The 22576-nt window shown below is 36.7% G+C and overlaps 1 protein-coding gene across 3 annotated transcripts in view; it reads left to right on the forward strand.

Moving 5' to 3' along the window:
* PCDH7 (protocadherin 7) overlaps positions 1–22576 on the forward strand; it is a 585593-nt gene that overhangs the window by 68539 nt on the left and 494478 nt on the right. Inside the window, exon 2 of one of the 3 annotated variants that reach the window (XM_075194765.1) lies at positions 21690–21732. The exons of the other annotated variants lie outside the window; for them this stretch is intronic. Within the exon in view, the coding sequence (XP_075050866.1) occupies positions 21690–21732 (43 nt within the window). The remainder of the gene's footprint in view (positions 1–21689; positions 21733–22576) is intronic. 3 annotated transcript variants of the gene reach the window in all.

Raw genomic sequence — 22576 nt, forward strand, 5'->3', positions numbered from 1 at the left:
GTGTGAACATTTATTTAACCGCTGCCTTTTCCCTAGTGGATCTTCTCACCTTCTGTTGGGAAACCACAGGGCCTGGCCTGCTGCCCTTTTCTGTTTTCCACTTGTGCCTCATCTCTGGGCAACTAATGAACTACATTGGCTCTCATTAGCCTCTTTACGGTGATGGCAATCACATTTTCTCTCTATGCATGATTGCACAGGTCGCTATCTTGCTCTGATATTACATCTAAAAATTAACTTGTAATTAGTGAGCTGCATTGATCCAGAAGACAGAGTTAACTCCTTAAATCTGGACATCGTTGGGCTGTGAGGCTGGGGCCAGATTCTGCGTGAACTGAACATAAACATATAGGAATGATCAAGTTGTTTTGTTTTTTTTAAACGGTTTATATACGGTTTATATTATTAGATTGTAAGCTGTTCTTCTCTTGTCTTCTTTTCCGCTCTCACTCCCTATGCATCCTTGTAATATTCCTCTTGTTTGTTCTGCACTAAGCATTATGTTTGTTCTGTACCTTGCTTATTATCTCTTACGTATTATACTTAAGTTCTTGGTATTGTTGTGATTATGCTTCTTGGATGTTTTTAATTTTGCCTTTGCTTCTGCTATATTTTGCTTGTTGGAGTTATATGTTTTATTTACTATGGTCTATTTCCCAATGCAGGGGCACACGCGGGGGGTTTCTGGTTCTCCAGAAACCCCTCCCCTCCGCGAAGAACGGGGGCTAATCAGTGCCCCTACATAGCGGCACTGTACTATACCAGCAGATGCGGCGCTGTCAAAGAAGCGTCCGCGGCGGTGCTTCTTTGACAGCGCAGCGGCTGCTGTACAATACAGTACCGCCGAAATGGAGCGGCTGCGCATGCGCGACCGCATGCGCAGCAGCTCCATTTCTGATGATGTTGCAGAATTTTGTGGCACCTTGTAAATAAAGGATGATAATAATAATTGTCAGGTCACAAAGATAAACATTTATGTATAAATAAATGATAATAATAATTACCATATTATTATTATTTTTATGATTATTATTATTATTATTAATAATAATAATAATAATAATAATAATAATAATATTTGGAAAACAGTATTTTAGATCACTAAACTATTCCATGCATTTTATGATTGTGAAAGTTGTGAAATTATTTACATGAAGACATTGTTGTTGTTTAGTGATTGTCAACCATCCACGTTCTTATTAGAAAACCAGAAAAGTTATGGAAAATACATTACAACAAGGTGCATTAAAAGCAAAGCGTGGTTTTGTGGAAAGGTTGCATAGGCTTTAGGTGGATGAAATGTAGGAGCGGCAGACTGACTTTCTTTCCTAATGGTCTAAAAAATGTTATGTATGGCAGCAAGCATGGACAAAAAGCAATGATAGTTTTACCTACTGATAGAGTACGCATTGTTCTGTAATACATGAGGGGTTATAACATGGGAAATGTTGAGGCAATGGAGTTCTTTGCTGGTGGGATGTTTGTGGTGAAAACAGCACAGGAGAAGCAGCCATAGGATAGCAAAACATTTGAAATCTAAACCTTAACCTGTTAAAGCCACACTCAGATCTGTCAAATATGAAGAACATAAGAGTTAACATAGCATTTTTACACATATACATACTTGGCAGATTTAGGGAAATAGTGGATCAGTCATCTAGGCAGGATATCACAGCTATAAAACAGGTAACAGGATATATTGCTAATAGCTGATGATCCTTATTCTTCTCTTTTCGTGTTCCTGTGTTCCTGTGTTCCTGTATTCCTGTGCCATTTCCTGCTGTCAGCTAATGTGACTTTCACAATTCCTGAAAAATTATACTTTTTTTTTTACATGTTACTGATGTATGAAGTTTGAAGTGACTTCTTCCACAGTCACTTACTATACACAAATATGTGTAAAAAGTATTTTCCAAAAGTAAGGTAACAGAGATACACTATATGGACAAAGGTATTTGGCCACAACTGTTAATTATTGAATTGAGGTGTTTCAATCAGACCTGTTGCCAGAGGTATATAAAATCAAGCACCTAGCCATGCAGTCTCCATTTGCAAACATTTGTAATACAAAATGGGTCGCGGTGGCTAAGTGGTTAGCACTTCTGCCTTACTGTTATTATTTTTATTATTATTAATACCGCTTTTTTAGTATGGTGCCACAAGACTCCTGTGCCAGTACAGTGGTTGGGACAAAAGAGGGAAACAAGACAGATAATGTAACATCACATAGTGTAACATGACATAATGTAACATGATAAATGTAACAAAACATAATAAGAACGGTGGTTTAGTGGTTATCACTTCTGCCTCACAGCACTGGAGTCATGAGTTCAATTCCCGACAATGGCTTTATCTGTGAGGAGTTTGTTTGTTCTCTCCATGTTTGCATGAGTTTCCTCCCACACTCCAAGAACATACTGGTAGGTTAATTGGCTGCTAACAGATTGACCCTAGTCTGTGTGTCTGTCTGTGTGTGTGTACGTTAGAGAATTTAGACTGTAAGCTCCGATGGGGCAGGGACTGATGTGAATGAGTTCTCTGTACAATGCTGCACAATTAGTGTCGCTATGTAAATAAATGGTGATGATGATGGTGATGATGATTCTAAAGAGCTCAGTGACTTCAGTGTGCTACTGTGATAGGATGCCACCTTTGCAATAAGTTGGTTTGTGAAATTTTATCCCTGTTTGATATTCCACAGTCAACAGTGATATTATAAGAACGTGGAAGCGATTAGGAACAGCAGCAACTCAGCCACGAAGCTGAAGACCACGCAAAATCACAAAGCACGCTCAGCTACTGCTAAGGTGCCTGGTGCGTAAAAGTCACCAACGCACTGCTGATTCCATAACTGAAGAGTTCCAAACTTCCACTGGCATTAATGTAAGCACAAAAACTGTGCAGCGGGAGCTTAATTGAATGGGTTTCCAAGGGCGAACAGCTGCATGCAAGCCTCACATCACCAAGACCAATGCCAAGTGTCAGATAGAGTGGTGTAAAGCACACCAACAGTGTTCTTTGAGTGACGAATCACGCTTCTCTGTTTGGCAGTAAGATAGGTGAGCCTGGATTTGGCGGATGCCGGGAGAACGTTACCTGCCTGACTGCATTATGCCAACTCTGAAGTTTGGTGGTGGAGGTATGGGGCTGTTTTTCAGGGTTTGGGGTAGGCCCCTTATCTCTAGTGAAAGGCACTCTTAACGCTTCAGTATCCCAAATCATTTTGGACAATACTCTGCTTCCAACTTTTTTGGCAACAGTTTGGGGAAGGCCCTTTTCTATTACAAAATGACTGTGCCCCAGTGCACAAAGCAAAGGACTACAAAGACATGGTTTGATGAGTTCGGCGTAGAAGAACTTGACTGGCCCGTACAGAGCTCTGACCTCAACCCCATCGAACACCTTTGAGATGAAATGGAACAGAGATTGTAAGCCAGGCCTTCTCGTCCAACATCAGTGCCTGACCTCAGTTGCTCTACAGAATGAATGGGCACAAATTCCCACAGAAACACTCCAATATCTTGTGGAAAGCCTTCCAAGAACAGTGGAAGTTGTTATCACTGCAGAAAGGGGACCAACACCATATTAAAGTATATCTATTTAAATACAATGTCATTACAGTCCCTGTTGGCGTAATGGTCAAGCGTCCGAATACTCTTGTCCATATAGTGTATAATCTTTTCTAAAGTCCATGAAACGCTACTGGGCCTGTCTCCTCTCTCAGCTTTTCATATCAATAACACTGGTAATAGCCAGTAAAGGCTTAAAGTAGGATTCTTTAGACTAAAGAAAAGTTATTACAAAATAGTTGTACATTGTTTGACACAGCTACTGAGACTTGTACAATAAAGGATTAATTAGCTGCAGGCGCAGAGGACTATACAGCGTCATTTTCAAGGATACTTCTCAATGTGTGAATATGTTGTATCTAACATCACTATTACTTTTTGTTTTGCCTCGTTTGATGTTACAAACACTGTTTCTTTCTCTCATGAAGTGCTACATTTTATGGGAAAATGCATCAATGCATCCAAACAGGAGAAGATCGCCCTGTGTGGTGTTAGTACATAGCCCTTCTGAACTTTGAATAGTTTAACAAAGTAATACATTTTATGTTGACGTTTAAACATTTTGGGAGGTAGTGTTGAGTCAGGTACAGACTAGTGTGATTCATATCCTGGTGTGAATCAGCAGTTGGCCCATACAACTAGCCTTCCCCATGGGCCCATCATATCACAGTCTGATGCTGCTTGCAGTAAAATAGAATTTCATCACATTATTCCTTAGGCTAATACACTGAAGCTTCAGAGCATGACCTCTTGTTCGGGAATGGTTTCCTCGCTGGAATACGCTATTTTGCCTCCCTGGCTTTGTAGAATGCCCCAATGTATTTCACAGTTCTATCAAGTGTTCATTCTGCCTTCTCACAAATCTAATAGACAGTATCCAACATAAAGGTAAATCTTAATTCCTATAACTTCTAAAGGAAAACCTCTGAACTTCCAAAATATTGATGTATGTTTGCTAGGGTATCTGAATAAACAAACATATACAATAAAATAACACATTAATAATAAATATTGTGGATGTTTATTTACCAAGGCACATGTTTTCACTTTGTGGAGCATTGTATTGAATACATTTCAGGATACCAGTTGACTAATCTCTCCCAGAACCATATAATGTTGCCCTATTCAAAATAACCTATTAAAAATCTAGGGCCTGATTCATTAAGGAACTTAAATTAAGAAGTTTCTTATTTAAGTCTCCTGGACAAAACCATGTTACAATGCAAGGGGTGCAAATTAGTTTTCTGTTTTGCACATAAGTTAAATACTGACTGTTTTTTCATGTAGCACACAAATACTTGATAGTTTTTTTGTACACTGAAATGTAAAGTTGATATTTGTGTGCTACATGAAAAAACAGTCAGTATTTCACTTATGTGCAAAACAGAAAACTAATTTGCACCCCTTGCATTGTAACATGGTTTTGTCCAGGAGACTTAAATAAGAAACTTCTTAATTTAAGTTCCTTAATGAATCAGGCCCCTAATGTTCATATATATTCCACAGAGTTTTATATATACAAAATAGAAATAGCTAAATAATGTCATCTGTTTTTACCCCAAACTACAGTACCTAAGCATTTGCAGTATAAGGAAACTATATTTTCCAACTGGACATTAATTTGTCCATTTCTCCATACTTGTATTACTGTATGTATAAGACTTGCAAAGTAAAAGTGAAGTACATTTGCTAGCACAGATGCAATGATGCAGATGTGCAGTAACCCATAGCAACAAGTCATATATGTTCTTTCATTGTCTAATTTGCATTAAACATATCAAAGGTAATTACTGGCTGATTGCTATGGCTTAATGTACAGCTCTTGCAACTATGGTAATAAATTCACCCCACTGACCTATTTTTAATAGTACTGTATTCATACTGTTACTAAATGTTGCTTCTTTAGTATTGGAATAGCACCTATAATTAATATATCATGGCCAGATCATCTATAAATAGGAAGGAGATGTGTCTTATCGCTAGGCTGCTAGGTTGAAACAATCCTAAATTGGAGCTACGTTATTAAATAAACATTGAGTGCAGAGCACAGATTATATAATGTCATTTTTTGGAGCAATTCTGACTTTCCATGAGTCATTTAATATCGAGAAATTTGAATAAAATATGTAATTCAAACCATTTCTTATAGAAATAGTGACAACTAGTGTCATGAAGGCACCAATTTCCTTATGATGTTAACATACATAATTCTGAATCATTTGACCGACACTGAAGGGGATGAGTGGGGTTTAGACATAAAAAATTTAGTCAGTATAGCCAATTATTTTTTAGCAGAAATATAAAATAAATGTAACTGATGAATGTGTAGGAAATGGTGTTAGAGATTTCCAAAGCACCAGACACAGATTAATATGCTGTTCCCGAGCAATACAAATAAGATCTGCTAGACATCTCATCAGCATAAGCATTTTATAAGACTTTTATCAATATAGGAGCAACGCAATCTCACTCATAATATCAGAGATCTTCTGTTGCCTTTCATGGAAAAGATGTCCATTTCAACATTCTCCTGATTCTGACAGTGATGTCATTAACATCCATAAAGATCATAAATATTAATGGCATGACACATGCGAGATGCACCGAGTTTTACTCTATTATGGAATAATACGACTGAAAAGGCTTTTGTTAAGTTTGATAATTCATTTTATACTTGCAGAAGCACAATAGGAATAAAAGTTCAAAATAGTCAGGGCAGATCATTTAGAAAGCTCTATGATTTCGTCTAATGGAATCTCTGGCAAAAAATGACCCTTCGGAGGATTTCGATACTTCCAACTTGAATGAGAGAGCAAGTGTCAAGGCAGTTGCATAGAAATTATTATCTACCGATAACATTAGAACTCCTGCATTATCCGGTTATTCATACTATTTCAGCTTTACAGAACTACATGAGAGCTGAAACCAACACACACAAAAAAAATAAAGCAAAGAAACACACAATTAAAAAGAAAATGCTGTTTAATGTAAAATGAGAAATTATCTTTTTCCTCAAACCCATCCTTGAGTAACACCATTGACACAGTAAAGGAATCTGAGAGGGATTATTTACAAAAGACACACGTTTTACTCCAGCTTAATCGATCTGCGTTAACTTCCAGAGCCCAATCAGGTTAGAAGATCATTAAAAAAATGTAAATAGTTTTTAAATGCCTTCCTTACTTAATTGGTTATTGAAAACAAATAAGATCCGCCAAACTGGAGTGAAAGTTAAATCTTTATAAATAAATCTTTTAGTCTAAACTATGGTGTACCAGTGTCATTCTGAAATATATGTTAAAAGTGGTCATTACATTATGGTGTGCCGCATCTCTCTTTAGAGACAAAGATTAGTTTGTTGGTTGCTTGTTGGTCATGTACCAATGACCAGTATATTTACCTATTTTTTGTGGTCATTTTGCTTAGTGGTCTGCAAGATCAATACATGCAGGGTTTCAAAGGCAAACCTATTATCATCAAAATTTATTTATTTATAAAGTGCCACTAATTTCCGCAGCGCTGTACAGAGAACTCACATCAGTCCCTACCCCATTGGAGCTTACAGTCTAAATTCGCTAACATACACACACACAGAATTGGGTCAATTTGATAGCAGCCAATTAACTTACTAGTATGTTTTCAAATTGTGGGAGGAAACCGGAGCATCCTGAGGAAACCCACGGAAACACGGAGAGAACATACAAACTCCACACACATAAGGCCATGGTTGGGAATCGAACTCATGAACCTAGTGCTGTGAGGTTGAAGTGCTAAACACTAAGCCACCGTGCTGTTCATGGTGACATATCATCATATTTTCACTTCCCCCATGATTAGTTTGGATTTTTAGCAATTTATTACAATGTACTGCCTCTTTAACCCTCGTTTTGGTGTTAAGTAATAAATGTAAATAAGAGGGCAACAGGTTTGCTTTTACTAAAAGTGCATACCTTCTAACATGCCGAACACAAAAATGGCGACAACATAGGTCACTCCCCAAAAATGCCCAAACCATAACCCAACTCTCCATGATATCTCCATTTCCAGTTAGACTCCACCCGTTTTCCAATAGACTACACTGTTTGGCGGGGTCACAGGAAATAGTGCTGGTAATGCAAGTGTTTCTTGATTTAATGTTTTAAATGACATTGTTTTATTGCACACTTTCTGTGTTTTATACACCTAGGGGTATATTTACTTAACTGTAGGTTTACAAAAGTGCAGATGTTGCCTATAGCAACCAATCAGATTCTAGCTGTCATTGTGTAGAATGTAATAAATAATGTCTAGAATCTGATTGGTTGCTATAGGCAACATCTGCACTTTTGAAAACCTAGAGTTAAGTAACTAAACCCCTAGGTGTAATCAATCAGATTCTAGACATTGTTTATCTATCACATTCTACACAATGGCAGCTACAATCTGATTGGTTGCTATAGGCAACATCTCCACTTTTTCAAACCCTCAGTTTAGAAAATACACCCCCTGGAGCGCTCAAATTTTTCTACCACCTCTAAGATAGCTAAAAAATTTGCATTTGTATGGTATAAAACAGGCCTGTCCAACCTGCGGCCCTCCAGATGTTGTGAAACTACAAGTCCCAGCATGCACCTCCAGCTATCAACAGGTTGTCTACTGGCAAAGCATGCTGGGGCTTGTAGTTTCATAACATCTGGAGGGCCGCAGGTTGGAAAGGCCTGGTATAAAACCTCTTCAAAGCCTCACATCTAATAGATCACCTACTTGCAATGTATTATTACTAATCTTGTTTAACATTTTAGGCATAGAGATGGTTACAAAATTGCAACCAAATTGTAAAACAAAGAAATGCCCCAATCCTTCACGATCCACTCACCTTCCAGACAATAAATAGTGCTACATCATATATAATGTTGTCTTTCTGGCCAAATTGGCATTCATCTGCGTCAAAAACACAGATTATGCAAATGCAGTCAATAATAAAAGCTGAAAATGATGTAACTGGCCTGCATTCTGTAAGGTTCTTTGTTTTTTCTATGCAAATCAAATAGATAGACGGTCCTTTTATAAGTTTATCGATGGACGTTTTACTTATTCAGAAAAGCAGAAAGGAATTCAGTACTCGAAAGGGCAGTTTCGTTTGTCCCTGGTGATGCTAAAACCAGTTCAGCGAGTCAGATCTAAACTGTGAGTTAAATACAAAATAATTTTTGTGTTTTTCATTGAGAAGAGTAAATAGCACCCCACAAATGACGAATGGAGACCCACAAAGAGTGTTTGCAATTTTGTTTAAAGAATTATTTTGATTGTGTTTAGAAAAAAAAATTAAAAACACTTGTATTAATGTGAACGTGGAAGGCAAGCCACATATTTTGAATTGTAAATTTGAATTGAGGTCCATAGCCGATTCTGTGGAACCTCTAGTCTCAACATGTGAATTCCTGGATCAATTTAATTTGTTTTCACGTTTCTCTTAATTGTTGCTGATCTACATGTCTTTCACTGAACACCATATATGTGCTAAAGGAATAGTAAAATAGGCAAAATATAATACTTAAGGGGCAACGCAGTATGTAGAACTTACTGTGACACATATCATTACATTTGGAGAGTAGTGATGTCACTTGGGTCACATGACTCATTTTAGTTATGATGGAATGCACAGCTGTCAGGGAGGTCAAAACACACCTGGAAATTTGGATCACCTCATTCAGGCAACTTGTTTTGTGCCAGACTGAAGCTTGTGTAATAAGAATGGTTGAGACGTTACCTCAGCGATCTGTGACCTGTACAAATGCATTTGGCCTGCAGACTTGTACATTTATATGATCACAAACTCATCATTGACTTCTGCTATCATCTATCAATGTATTTGTATTAGGGTTATCTGTTATTTGCTATATCAAACATGTGTTGTTGCTTTAAGAGTGAAATTGTTACTAGTTCACCTAGAACAGTGGTCAGGGAACAGGGGTAAATTACCCCAAATGGGGTAAAAATGAAATTCCTGGGGGTAATGCTGGCGATTCACATGCTGTCAGTTGGATTGTAGACCTCTTTAAATGTAAAATTGCTGTTGTACCAGAAGAGCCTCAAGGGTTGGCAGAGGCACTTCTTGAGCTTCGATGTAATAATGAAGCACGTATTGCATATGAAAACAAAGCAGATCTGTCATATTTTTGGATGTCAACCGCTGCAAAGGCATTCAAAATTGCACATGAGGAGGCAGCCAAAAAGTTGCTAATCGGACGCTGAAGACTGTATCCAAATTGCTCTGACATCAAAATCCCCCAATATTGATGCTCTAGTATAAAAAATGAAGCAACATCATTTCTCCAAAACCTGAAGTTTTGAAGTTAAAGCTTTCAAAGAAATTTTGAATAGATTCAATAAAATTTTGAATTCCAATAATTAATAATATATGATTTCCTTCCTTTCAAATCAAGGGGGTAACGTCGGCATATCTAAATATATTTGGGGGTAAAAGGTGAAAAAGTTCCCTGACCATTGACCTAGAAGGTAGTCAGTCTGACCAGTTGTCTGCCTCCCTGTCATAAATGGACTTAAAGGTTATAGAATATAATATACAAGTAAAACTAACTTATGTATAAAGTCTTGTCAATAATGTTGTCGTCTATAATTGTTTTGTTCTATTGGAATTTAATAAATTCAGTGTTCCTTGGAGAAATTTGTGTGTTATAAGAAATAAAGTACCCCCTAATTATGTATAAATGAGGCTACCTCAGAATTGTGTGAGCTGTATTAAGGTATTCAGTGTGTGGTCTTGTGCCATGATATAGTGACGGAACACCTGACTTCTAATATCCTTATAGTTTATAGTCGGGATTCATTACTCCGAGAAATGTACAAAATTGCAGTGAAATGTCGTTTCAAGCGAGTTTTGTGGTGGAACAGGCCAATTCGCAGAGGGGCGAAAGATCCAGCAATACAATGTTCAAGTTCCACTTTTGTTTCGCTGTTCTGTAGATTACCATTCTGCTACATATTTGCAAATTCGCATTTCAGTGAACTTATAGTCTATAAATATAGCTGGGAAAGTCAATTTATTCTGCTGTGCTGTGTGGTTGGAGTTGGTCTGAGAACACTTACGTCCAATTTACGCCAGCAACACATGCAAAATTCTACGGACTAAAGCAGAATGAGGTGAATATTTTGTGAAACTCATCTCTAATTATTTCATATATTAAGGACAGTTTGTACTTGTAGAGTGGTAGAAACATACAGAAGTCAACGGCTTCAATTGAAAGTACACATTATTTAATATATATGTATATTTTTGAATGGCACCAGCTGCCTTTTTATATCGGCTCAACTTGTGTTTTAGTGGCGCTTTTAAGTATAGCAAATCAGACAACAAAGAGGAAGTTGAGGTAGAATTTTTCTCCATCGCACAGAAACTCTTCTAATCTTAGCCTTGAAGGTATTTTAATATTCAATGCGACTTCTGTTATAGAAATGTACTTCCATCACAAAAAATGCACCTTTGGGTTGTCCCATAGCATATGCAGCGGAGAATCAACCAGCCCATATGTCCTGCAGCAAAAGCTTTTAATCTGCTCTCCCAATCCTGCGCAGGCTCTCAAGGGATAACAATCCTGTATAGTATTTTAAAATTAATTAGTTATACATCATTATTTCAGACAATTTAACTATCCTTCATTTTTAAAGGCTTTTTCTATCCTGTGCATATGCAGTTTTAATTAATGGAAACCAATTTTACTGCTAGAGAGTAAACTGAAAGTTTCAATGCACTAAAAATAATATTGAATATTGTTTGGTCTTAGCTCACTCATTAAAATAAACTAAATGCAATTTAGTTTATTATTATCATTGTCAGTAAATTATATATTTGTGTCAATAAGAAATATAAGATTTAAATATATTCTGTTGCGTGTACAAAATAGGCATAGCTGAAAAAAATAAACAAACGTGGATAGTTGCCCCCAAGACGTCCTCCTGACGAAGTTGTACGCAATGAAACGTGCAGGGTTTTGTGGCCTGGAATTCGTGCACCTGCATGATCCTCAGCTTGGGTAACAGATGAAATCAGATTGTATCTGTGTGTTTTTGGTCCTTCCAATTGGTGGTAACTCAGATATTATCTCTATTATTTCTGCATGCAAATTATAGAGATTGAAATATCACAATTTAATATGTTTTTATTACCATTTGTAAATACTAAGATGAACATCACAACAGTTGGAATTTAGTATACTCATGTTTACAGGACTGCCATCAGAAATTGTGGGGCCTAGAACCAAGGAAATAAGCATGTCGTCCCCCTCCTCATCGACCCCCATCTTCCAAGACCTGGCTGATGCATATGTGTAGCCATGACGCCTGTAGCAGGAGGATGCTACACACAAACCCCCATTAGTTGAGTATGGAAAAACAGCCTGAAAACTACCATGGCAATCCCACATTACTCATCCCAAAATGTCACCACACACCCCTCGTTTGGTTCAAAATTCCACCACATGTCACTCAGACCTCCTACATGCTCCAAAATAACTTCAAAACCTCAGATGACGCAAAATACACCCACATGCTCTCAGTTTCCCTTAAGCCTTCATATCCCACATCCCCAAGGACCTTTACTCATGCCATTGAGCCTCCCCACATGCCTGTTAAATGTGCATCAGTCCTTCCCATATACCATCAGAACTCCCCACATGACCTTTACATGCCCCTCAGACCTACCCACATGACCTTTACATGCCCTGAGACCTACCCACGTGCTCCTTAAATGCCCATCAGACCGCTCCATATGCCATTAGACCTCCCCACATGCCATTAGACCTCCCCACATGCCTTTTCAATGCCCCTCAAACCTTCCCAAATGTCAGTCCTTAAAACAACTCCACATACTCACTTAATATATTCAGACTGACAGAATGAGTCATAATAAGATTGATTGCAGCTTGGCTTGCACTGCAGTCAGAGTGTACCTTCCTCAGCGGTGGCAGGAAGATGAATGTGACATCGGGTCACACCATCAATTGCCTGAAAGAGTCTGTCACTGACATGGGCAGAGCGGCTTTCCCCCCCTTTACAGTGGTACTCCCAGTAACACCCTGATGGTTGCCCTATATGTATACTTAATCCTTTTCATTTCACAATTCTGTACGGCTCATGTGACCATTTTAGTTTAGAAAGCAGAAAGAATCTGGACAGTGCAAAAGCTGCATTGAGATTATTGTTATAGTTATTCAATTACTTTAGTTTAATAAGATAAATTATCTTCATGCCTTGTTAAATTACCTATTGAGGGGATGAAGCATATTGGGTGTCATGGTGCATTCACTTGGATATTTTGGTGAATTATTAAAGCTTGAGTTCATAGTATATATTCTCCTTTATCTGTGATATACACTTTTTTTTTCTTTTAAACAGCTGTAATTAATTTACTAACTAGTCTTATAAATTCCACTCTGAGGTGGAGCGCTACAATCCCTTGGTTCCATTTACCACACTAATCACTGCAATTGCATTGGATGATAGATTTTTGGAAGACAGAAAAGTAGCATATGTTTGAGATTAGTTTTCCTAGTACTTCTCTTACAAGTTTATATCTGGACAACAGACAAAAAGTTCTGTTTCCCTGTAAGAGCAAGTAAACAAGAAAATACACAATACCCCGTTTCTAGAGAGATGGCCACAAAGAGGCCGATGAGACGATCTTTGGACAGTAGAATTTGAGATAATGATTAAGGGCCTGATTCATTTAGGAAAGTAAGGCAAAAAAATGAGTAAGTTTTCTCCCGGAAAAAAAACATGTTACAATGCAAGGGGTGCATGTTAGTTTTTAATTTTGCACATAAGTTAAATACTGTCTGTTTTTTCATGTAGCACACACATACTTGATAGCTTATTTGTACTCTGAAATTTAAAGATGATGTAGAAGATGCCCTACCCCAAATATAAATCTGTCCCCACATTTTAAATTTACATCCCACTCCAATGCAACATGATTTTGCCAAGGTGCAAAGTTACTCAATTTTTTTAAAATTTACTTTCCTTAATGAAACAGGCCCTAAGTGTGGAGATGGCAAATGATTATTTAAAACTGTACACAAAATAAGCAAAGCCACTCACAAAGTATACAAAATCCCTATGATGGGTACTCAGGGCCATGCCTGCTATTGGGCAAGGGCATAGTCTAATCTCAGCCTAAGGGCACCAAAGACGATGTTCTCACCTTACCTCTTGGCCACCAAATTCCCTCTTCCCAATTCCCCAGTTGTCCTTCTCCGTGGCCACTCACTGTATGAGTGAATATGACGACTGAGAATGTGAGAGGAGTAGGGAGAGGAAGTATTTTTCCTCTCCTGCCCGTACTCTTCCCTCCACAACAGTCACAACACTTGCTCTAGCAGTGACTGGGGTGAGGAGGTCATCAGTGTACAAATACCACCACAGGTATTGGATATACTACTTTTGTCTGAAATGACCTGCTAAGAGATGAAAAACTACCATTTGACAGATAGGTTGTGAATAACTGACCTTCTTTTAGATTGATTTTCCTTGCAAATCGTTATTCCTCTGTTGAATAACTCTGTATGTCTCTACACTGGCTGCCTGTTTTCTACCGAATCCAATATAAATGACTAACCTACAAGGCCATCAACAAGGCTGCACCAACATACATCTCCTCTCTTGTCTCAAAATATCTCCCAACTCGGCAACTCCATTCTACACAAGATTTGCGTCTCTCATCCACCCTCATTACATCCTCCCATTCCCGGTTACAGGACTTTTTCTGGGCTGCACCCACTCTATGGAATTCTCTCCCTTGCACAATAAGACTCTCCTGTAGTCTACAAGCTTTCAAGCGTTCTCTGAAAACCCACCTCTTCAGACAAGCTTATAATATTCCTCAACCACCCTCTTAAACTCACTACATTACCCTATTACCACCTGTTATACAACTACCTCTTGACCAACATTGTTGTGTGACAGGATCATTTAGCTTTGAGTCACTTTTACCTTTGCAGTATGGCTTGGCCGACTGCAAATGTAGACTTAACCTCATGTGTCAATCTCCCATTGTCCAATAGATTGTAAGCTTGCGAGCAGGGCCTTCTCACCTCTTTGTCTGTTTTACCCAACTTGTTTATTAGTTTACTATGTTTGTCCCCAATTGTAAAGTGCTAGGGAATATGTTGGCGCTATATAAATAAATGATGATGATGATGAATATGATTCTGAGAAGATAAAAAGAAGATTTCCTCCAGATTGCATCTGTTATAAGTATACTTGGTATCATTATTATGTTTGATTATTATATTTGATAATGGTATTTCAACAGGTGATTTCATGTAGAAGTTCTACTTCAAGTATCAGGCGTTATTAGAGTAAATTGTGAAACCCAGCATAATGATTTAATTAGTCACAATTATTTTTGAGTGGAGTTAGCCTTTAAAAGTAGGGGGACAAAAAGAAATGTAGCCTTTGTAAATCCTTGTTTAGAACAATGCCTTTAATTAGAAGCATAAAAGATCAACTATGGACGTTTTGTATAAGAAAAGGGATTATAATGAAATGTCTTGTTTAATTCACTGGAATTTTAGTATAATGTTTTAATAATCTTTTTTAGATACTTTCAGCGTTTTTGTGGTTTTGGCTCCATGTGTACTGGATAAAGCATGAGTCAGTGAAACTAATTGCAGACATGTTTTAAAGAGCTATGCCTTGTACATTATATGTGCTTAGGGAATATGGGGAGTTCATACACCCAACATAGATATTTGAATGTGTTTATATATATAATATACATATATAGTATAATTAGGATACCCTCCATTCAGAATGTGCACATTCTATCGCAATATCATTTCTAGAATCTTTGGAGCAGAGAGGTTACTATAAATAATATAAATCAACAAAACAATTTGTGGAATCTATTTCTGCTTCTTAGTTCATTGTCAGAATAACCTTACGTTTATCTCAATCTTTTTAAATCCTCTTCTCATTATTCTGGCTTCATCAGCTTCCATTCATCTGACATTTATAATTATTCATCTCTTTGCCTCTTTTTACGCACAGCTTGAATGGTCATCTACAAACACTCATAATACTGTCATTGTTCCCCCCCTCTCTATTACACAGATAAATAATCTAATGGTGTGTAAATTTTTAATTTATTCCACATAATTCATTGTAGTCCATGGCTGGCAATACATCAAGAATGTTTGTGTTGTCTTATTTGATGATTTGTTGGGATCAATAGCTGTATTTGTTTCTCAGTTGTCTATTTCCGACTGTTGTATTCATCTCAAAAACAAGATTTTCTCCGTCGGTGCTGTGTTCACTGTAGGCAGGGAAACTCTATGGATTAAAGATTTTGTATTATTACTGCAGAAATTCACACAGCCTAATACATAAATGGAGAGCAGCAGAGAAAGAGACCAAGTAGATATCATAGAATAGTTTATATCATCAATTGGTTTTATTTCCTTTCTGTGACTTGGAAATGATAAAGGTAGCCTTTGATACATACAACTAGAAGAACTTTATGACTGGGGGAGTGAGAGAAACAAAGGGGATGGGGGGATACAAATCAATGTCCCAAGCTAACAATATCACACTCTTCATATCTTCATGCACGATTATGGTCTGGACTGTAGTCAGGACTTTAGTCAGTCATACAGGAGTTGATGCTGCCCTTGGTATTGCTAGGGAATGTCCCTTGATGTGTGCACACCATATGTTCAACTTCTGTAATCATCCTGGTAACAACACTCACTGCTCCATTATTATTACTGCCAGAAAGTGCAGACTACTAGCAGTGGACTTTCCATTGGTAATTGCCATTGGTTTAGCAGGCCATTCCAAGTTTTTGGGTGGTGTAGCGGAACAGTTCAGTGAGCAGAGATGGGGAAGAGGGTGGTCATCTTTCTCTACAGATATGAAAAGAGGCTCTGTGACATTTTTTTTATAACAGTGTCCCAAAATAGGAACATTGCAGTAACAGGTGTAAGTCTTGTGCTTCGCTCACCAAAGTGGCTGTGCCAGGACTTGATTTTCCTACCATCCAGTCTGCTATTGCGGGCATGAGTATCATCATGATTATTTATTTATATAATGGCACTAATTCCGCAGCACTGTACAGAGAACTCACTCACATCAGTCCCTGCCCCATTGGAGCTTACAGTCTAAATTAACTAACATACACATAGACTAGGGTCAATTTTGTTAGCAGCCAATTAACCTACTAGTATGTTTTTTTGGAGTGTGGGAAGAAACCGGAGCACCCGGAGGAAACCCATGCAAATATGGGAAGAACATACAAACTCCACACAGATAAAGCCATGGTCGGGAATTGAATGCATGACAGTGCTGTGAGGCAGAAGTGCTAACCACTTAGCTACCATGCTGCCCTTTGTATAATATTGAGTACTATGCTATGTGATTCCGAATACCATAAAACAAACGTTGAGAGATTAAAAATTACAATTAAGAAGCAGATAGACAAAATGGTACTGACATATATACTATATGTTATTACAACTAGGTGTTTGAGTTTGATTATGGTAGTTAATCTTAGAGGTGTTCTATTCTGGGGATCATCCAATCACACCACAGATAATACAATGGCTAATTAGGCTAAGGCTGGGTGCACACTACAGGATTTTCAGCTGATTATCGGGCCAATCCTGTAGTGTGTAACCAGCCAAACTTTTTAAAAGCCAATTAAGTTATCCATTTACTATAGTACTTTCTCTTTAAGTTTGCAACAAGCCAACAAATAAATTAGTAGCATTCTGCACTCATTGCATTTTATACCTCTCACATATATCGCTCATATATGCTTTTGTATGCATAATTTAAGTTCATTATTAATGCTAACATCTGGAATGTCTTTGTAGATTTTGGGTAGATTTGCACTAAGGAATTCATTAGGCAACATAATTAAAGCCTTTCCATGTATATGTAAATGATCAATGCTATGATTCACTACCTGCATACAGCTGGAAATTGTTTAAACACATAAGAGTAATACAAGTAGTTATTCTTCAATTAAAAAATAACAATGCACATCTAAAACAAAACAAAAATAAAACACAATTGTGGTTTATCATTTGCAGTTTCCTGCTGATGAACAAGCTTCTAAGCTTCTATTTTTCCATTTGCAAAAAATGCTAATTAATTATTATTAATCGTGTGTGTGTGTTGTAGGGCGACAACATTGTTTTTTTTTTGCTATTCTTAGACATTATTTCCTTTCTGCAGTATAAGAGTTCACAACCAGTTTTCTTTCTGGTTACACGAGAAGTATTTATTGATCTGTGGATATGTCTGCACTTGTTTCCAAAAATTTACCAGCGCAAGCCTTGGTCAAAACATCTGTAGCAGTTGTCTTTGCAGACTCGTTTTCTGAGCACCGGATCACATGGAAAATAATTACTTTTTTGAACTCTTTGTACTCACCACAAATGTGAATTAAGTCGGAGAGAAGGTTACACGGATTAGAGAAGGAATTGCCAAGACACATTAAATAGCTGTTTTTATTTTTTATTATTCTGCACTTGATTGTCATTTATCACTCTCTGCTCCAACCTTGGTTTCTCATTCTTTCTCCGTTAGTCATCCTATTGTCAGGCATTATCTAGTTCAGATATTATCTAACAGTAATGAAAAGATGTGCCAGGGTCACGAACAGAATGTCACTACCGGAATAGCTTAGGCTGGCCATAGACTATACAATTTTTCAAGATTGGCCTTATATACAACTAGATACATTTCCGGTTATGGCACACACGCTGCAATCACATTTTTTGAAAAATAATCATTTTAAAAAAAAATAATATTTAGATATAGAACAGACAATCAGACATTATAACTAAGTTCGACTTTTTTGATTAAATAAAGCACAGTTACAATTCAATTTGACCACTTCAGATTAAACATGTCTACTATTTTCTATTGCATTATCGATCAATTCAGATAGCTACATCGGCAGATCTATTGTTATAATTGCAGAATAAATGTGTTACAAGTACTGACGTTACTGTCTGGCATTGGTAGATATACTCTTCAACACTGCAAGGGTTTTATCAACCTATCAAAGGGTGAGTTCAATTTTTATTAATTTAAAAACCATATTCTATATATTTTAAGAGAGCGTTATATATAATACAGTACTGTGCGAAATTTGTAGGCAGGTGTGGAAAAAATGCTGCAAAGTAAGAAAAATATATTTTTATATTATTATATGTAATTATATATATATTATTTTATCAATTATCAAAATGCAACGTGAATGAACAGAAGAGAAATCTAAGTCAAATCAATATTTGGTGTGATCACCCTTTGCCTTCAAAACAGCATCAATTCTTCTAGGTACACTTGCACACAGTTTTTGAAAGAACTCGGCAGGGAGGTTGTTCCAAACATCTTGGAGAACTAACCACAGATCTTCTGTGGATGTAGGCTTGCTCAAATCCTTCTGTCTCTTCATGTAATCCCAGACAGACTCAATGATATTGAGATCAGGGCTCTGTTGAGACCATTTCATCACCTCCAGGACCCCTTGTTCTTCTTTACGCTGAAGATAGTTCTTAATGACATTGGCTGTATGTTTGGGGTTGTTGTTTTGATGCAGAATAAAGTAGGAGCCAATCAGATGCCTCCCAGATGATATTGCATAATGGATAAGTACCTGCCTGTATTTTTCAGCATTGAGGAAAGCGTTAATCCTCACGAAATCCCCAACTCCATTTGCTGAAATGCAGCCCCAAACTTGCAATGAACCTCCACCATGCATCACTATTACCCGCAGACACTCATTATGGTACCGCTCTTCAGCCCAGTTATAGGGGAGTGTAAATATTGCATATTTTCTAAAATAGCACTAAAGCGCACATAAATACAACACACACTATATTTATTTTCTTCTTATACTTGTGTACATCTACATCAGAGTCATTTGATATCTTGTTTAGCATCATGTGGCTCAAATGAGAGCTGTGTTTTTGTTTTAATGTACTAATGTTTATTTATTATTTTACTGTTTTATTTACTGTATTGTGCCAGTGGCTACGGCAGCTGTATTTTGCCGGCGGGTCTGGCCGTTGTGTTGTGCCAGCGAGTCCACCAGCTGGTGTTGAAATTGCCGTTTGAATGTTGACAGTCACAAGGTCTCCACTTTCCACATAGACACTGAACCTGTCGACATCTGTGACTGTTGATGTTTTGGTGTTAACAGTCGGACTGTTAACAGGTTCAGCGTCGACAGATCAATCCCAACTCATCTCTGTTATGGATGAAAGTATAGGTTAATTTTAATAGAGATGGGAAAAGAAAAAACCCTCGGGTTTACAGATAGCCATTGCAGCTTAATTAAACCACCATGATGTCACACTAAATATGGACTTGGTACAACAACATCACAGTGACAGCTACCAAATATATAAAATATGCTACTTAGATTTCTGCCTCATCAATAGCGTACTTGGGTAATGCACACCCACAAAATAAACCATGCGTACATGTTACAGAATCCCAAGGGTAGCAAGTGAGTCTAGAATTCAGACAAACATCCTCCTAAACATTTTCCTTAGTATACAGAGAGCAAGTTAATTGGCTAATTATCTGTTAATTATGAGAAATCCCAGAACTCTAGCCTGTCATCAGCCCTACAGGATTATGTGTTTCACACCTGGGCGTTTTGAATTTAGAAACCTTTAAGAAATAACATTTCCCTGTATGATCAATGAGGGTTTCTTGTTTCATATTACTGCAACAGTTTAGTACCCTTTATGTTAAAATTTAACTTTATTTTTAAAGATGAATATTTTCTTCTAAAAACATATCAATGTCTGATTGATTTATTTTTCAGCGTTCATGTGTTTAAGGTCATCTTAGGGGGACTTGTTTTACTAGTTCTTATCTATATCCATACCCCAGGTGCCTTTAAAAAAAACACCTCCACCTTTTGTGAAAATTAAATTTTTAAAATATGTCGCCCACTTACTGCAAATACTAAATAATCCTTACCTGTGACCTCCGGGAACTGATGTCAAGAGCAGGCTTGCACGGTCGGTCATAGAGTACGTATCACAGAAACTCAGCTTGATGTTTTGGAAATAAATAAACTAATCTCTCAAGGAGAAGTGGGACCAGGATCAAAACTTGGGTTGGAAGCCCTGGGCACACTCCTATGACACGTGATCACTCCGTATCATGCAAGCGCCGATATAAAATGTAATTTAATTTTATTAGTATAGGATAAGACGTATAGAACACTAATTAGATGGGGAAGTTTTAAAATATTGAAATTTATTAGGAGTAGTTTGGCATAAATTTACTAGGATTTACTTTGAATACATATTCACATATTAGGTGGTACTTAGAAAAAATGAACACACTAGGGGGTACATGGCAAACATTTAATGTCATATGGGGGTTGTTTGAGAAAACAGTTGGTCTAATTGCTGCACTAGCGCAGACATGTAAAGGATTAATATAGAGAACATATGATTATTTATATGTTGTGTGTTCATATCATATGTGTTTCGTATGTAGATGACAGGTTCTCTTTAAAAAATACCTGTCTAAGGTATGAGAGGATTAAATGAAGATGACTAGCCCAAACATGCAAAATATTGTTTTTTAGATCACAAAAATAAGAGATAAAAATGTTGTCATTATTATTGCTGTTGTGTGATATATTTGAATGTATGTAATTAACAAATTATACAGATAAATACACTGATGGGACTTTCACAACCCTAATCTTATAAGCAATGAATGGCATCTTTTAGGTGTCTTAATGATTTGTGGCAGGGAATTATAATTATTATTAATTCATTTAAATTTTGTCAACCATCTGGTGTATGCATTTGATTTTACTCCCTGCATTAAAATCACTGTTTGCTATATATTAAATTATTATAGTCACGTTATGCTGTTGTATAACAGAACCCAACTATTATGCTTTTATGTGTTTTAAATCAAATTGCATGTCATATTTTTTTTTTTGCTGTTTTCATTGCAAAAAAACTTACATACAATACATTTACAGCCTGGAAAATAAGTAATTGAATTCACATTGAATTCACTTTTTTTTTTCTTCCTTGCCACCAAATCACTTATGGGCTATAACTGTGGAACTATTAGACGGATGACCTTCAACCTTCCCAGAGTGAGGCGGGCAACAAAGGTAGTACAATGTCTGCTGCTGTTTCAGGAATTTCCCAGTTCGTTCCTGCACAAAGTGATCAAAGTTTATGATATTAAAAAAAAACTATTAGATATAGATATAGATATGTGTCTGCCTGAAAGTTGGATTCCTGTCAATATGTCTGCAACCAGTGTGCCAGAAATCTTATTAAGTACGCTAAGCAATAACAATAACCAGCAATACTAAGGCTGTATATTACGCACCTGACTTTAGATGGCTTTGTTTGCAGTAATGTTTGTGAGATTGGATATTTTTTATTATTCTTTTGTTATCTTTTTGCTTGATTATACATTAATCATCAGCAGTTAGATTTTGAGACAATGTAAAGATATCTGATTGTTCATTAAAATGATTTGTTAATATAACCACTATAAATATAAAACAGAGTTACTGTGAATTACAGTAATTTTGTACATGGATATATCTGCTATATACTTATATATTAGCACCTATCCAAATATATTATTATTGTTGTTGTTATTATTATTATTATTATTATTATTATTATTATTATTATTATTATTCTGAATAATAATAATAATAATAATAATAATAATAATAATAATAATAATAATCATAATAATAATAATAATAATAATAATAATAATAATAATAATACTGTGGTAATTATTATTATCATTTATTTATACATAAAACCTTGTTTATCTTTGTGACCTGACAGTCATTCACTAGTGATGGCTTGTGTCTAGAGATACAGACCTCTGGAGGAGTTTCAGGTTTTCTATCCATTTATTGCCATCTGCCACTAATGCATTTACTACTATAGAAAAAAACAAACATATAGCAAATCTATGCTGTGTAG

The sequence above is a fragment of the Mixophyes fleayi genome, chromosome 1 (genome assembly GCF_038048845.1).
Source record: "Mixophyes fleayi isolate aMixFle1 chromosome 1, aMixFle1.hap1, whole genome shotgun sequence".
NCBI lineage: Eukaryota > Metazoa > Chordata > Amphibia > Anura > Limnodynastidae > Mixophyes > Mixophyes fleayi.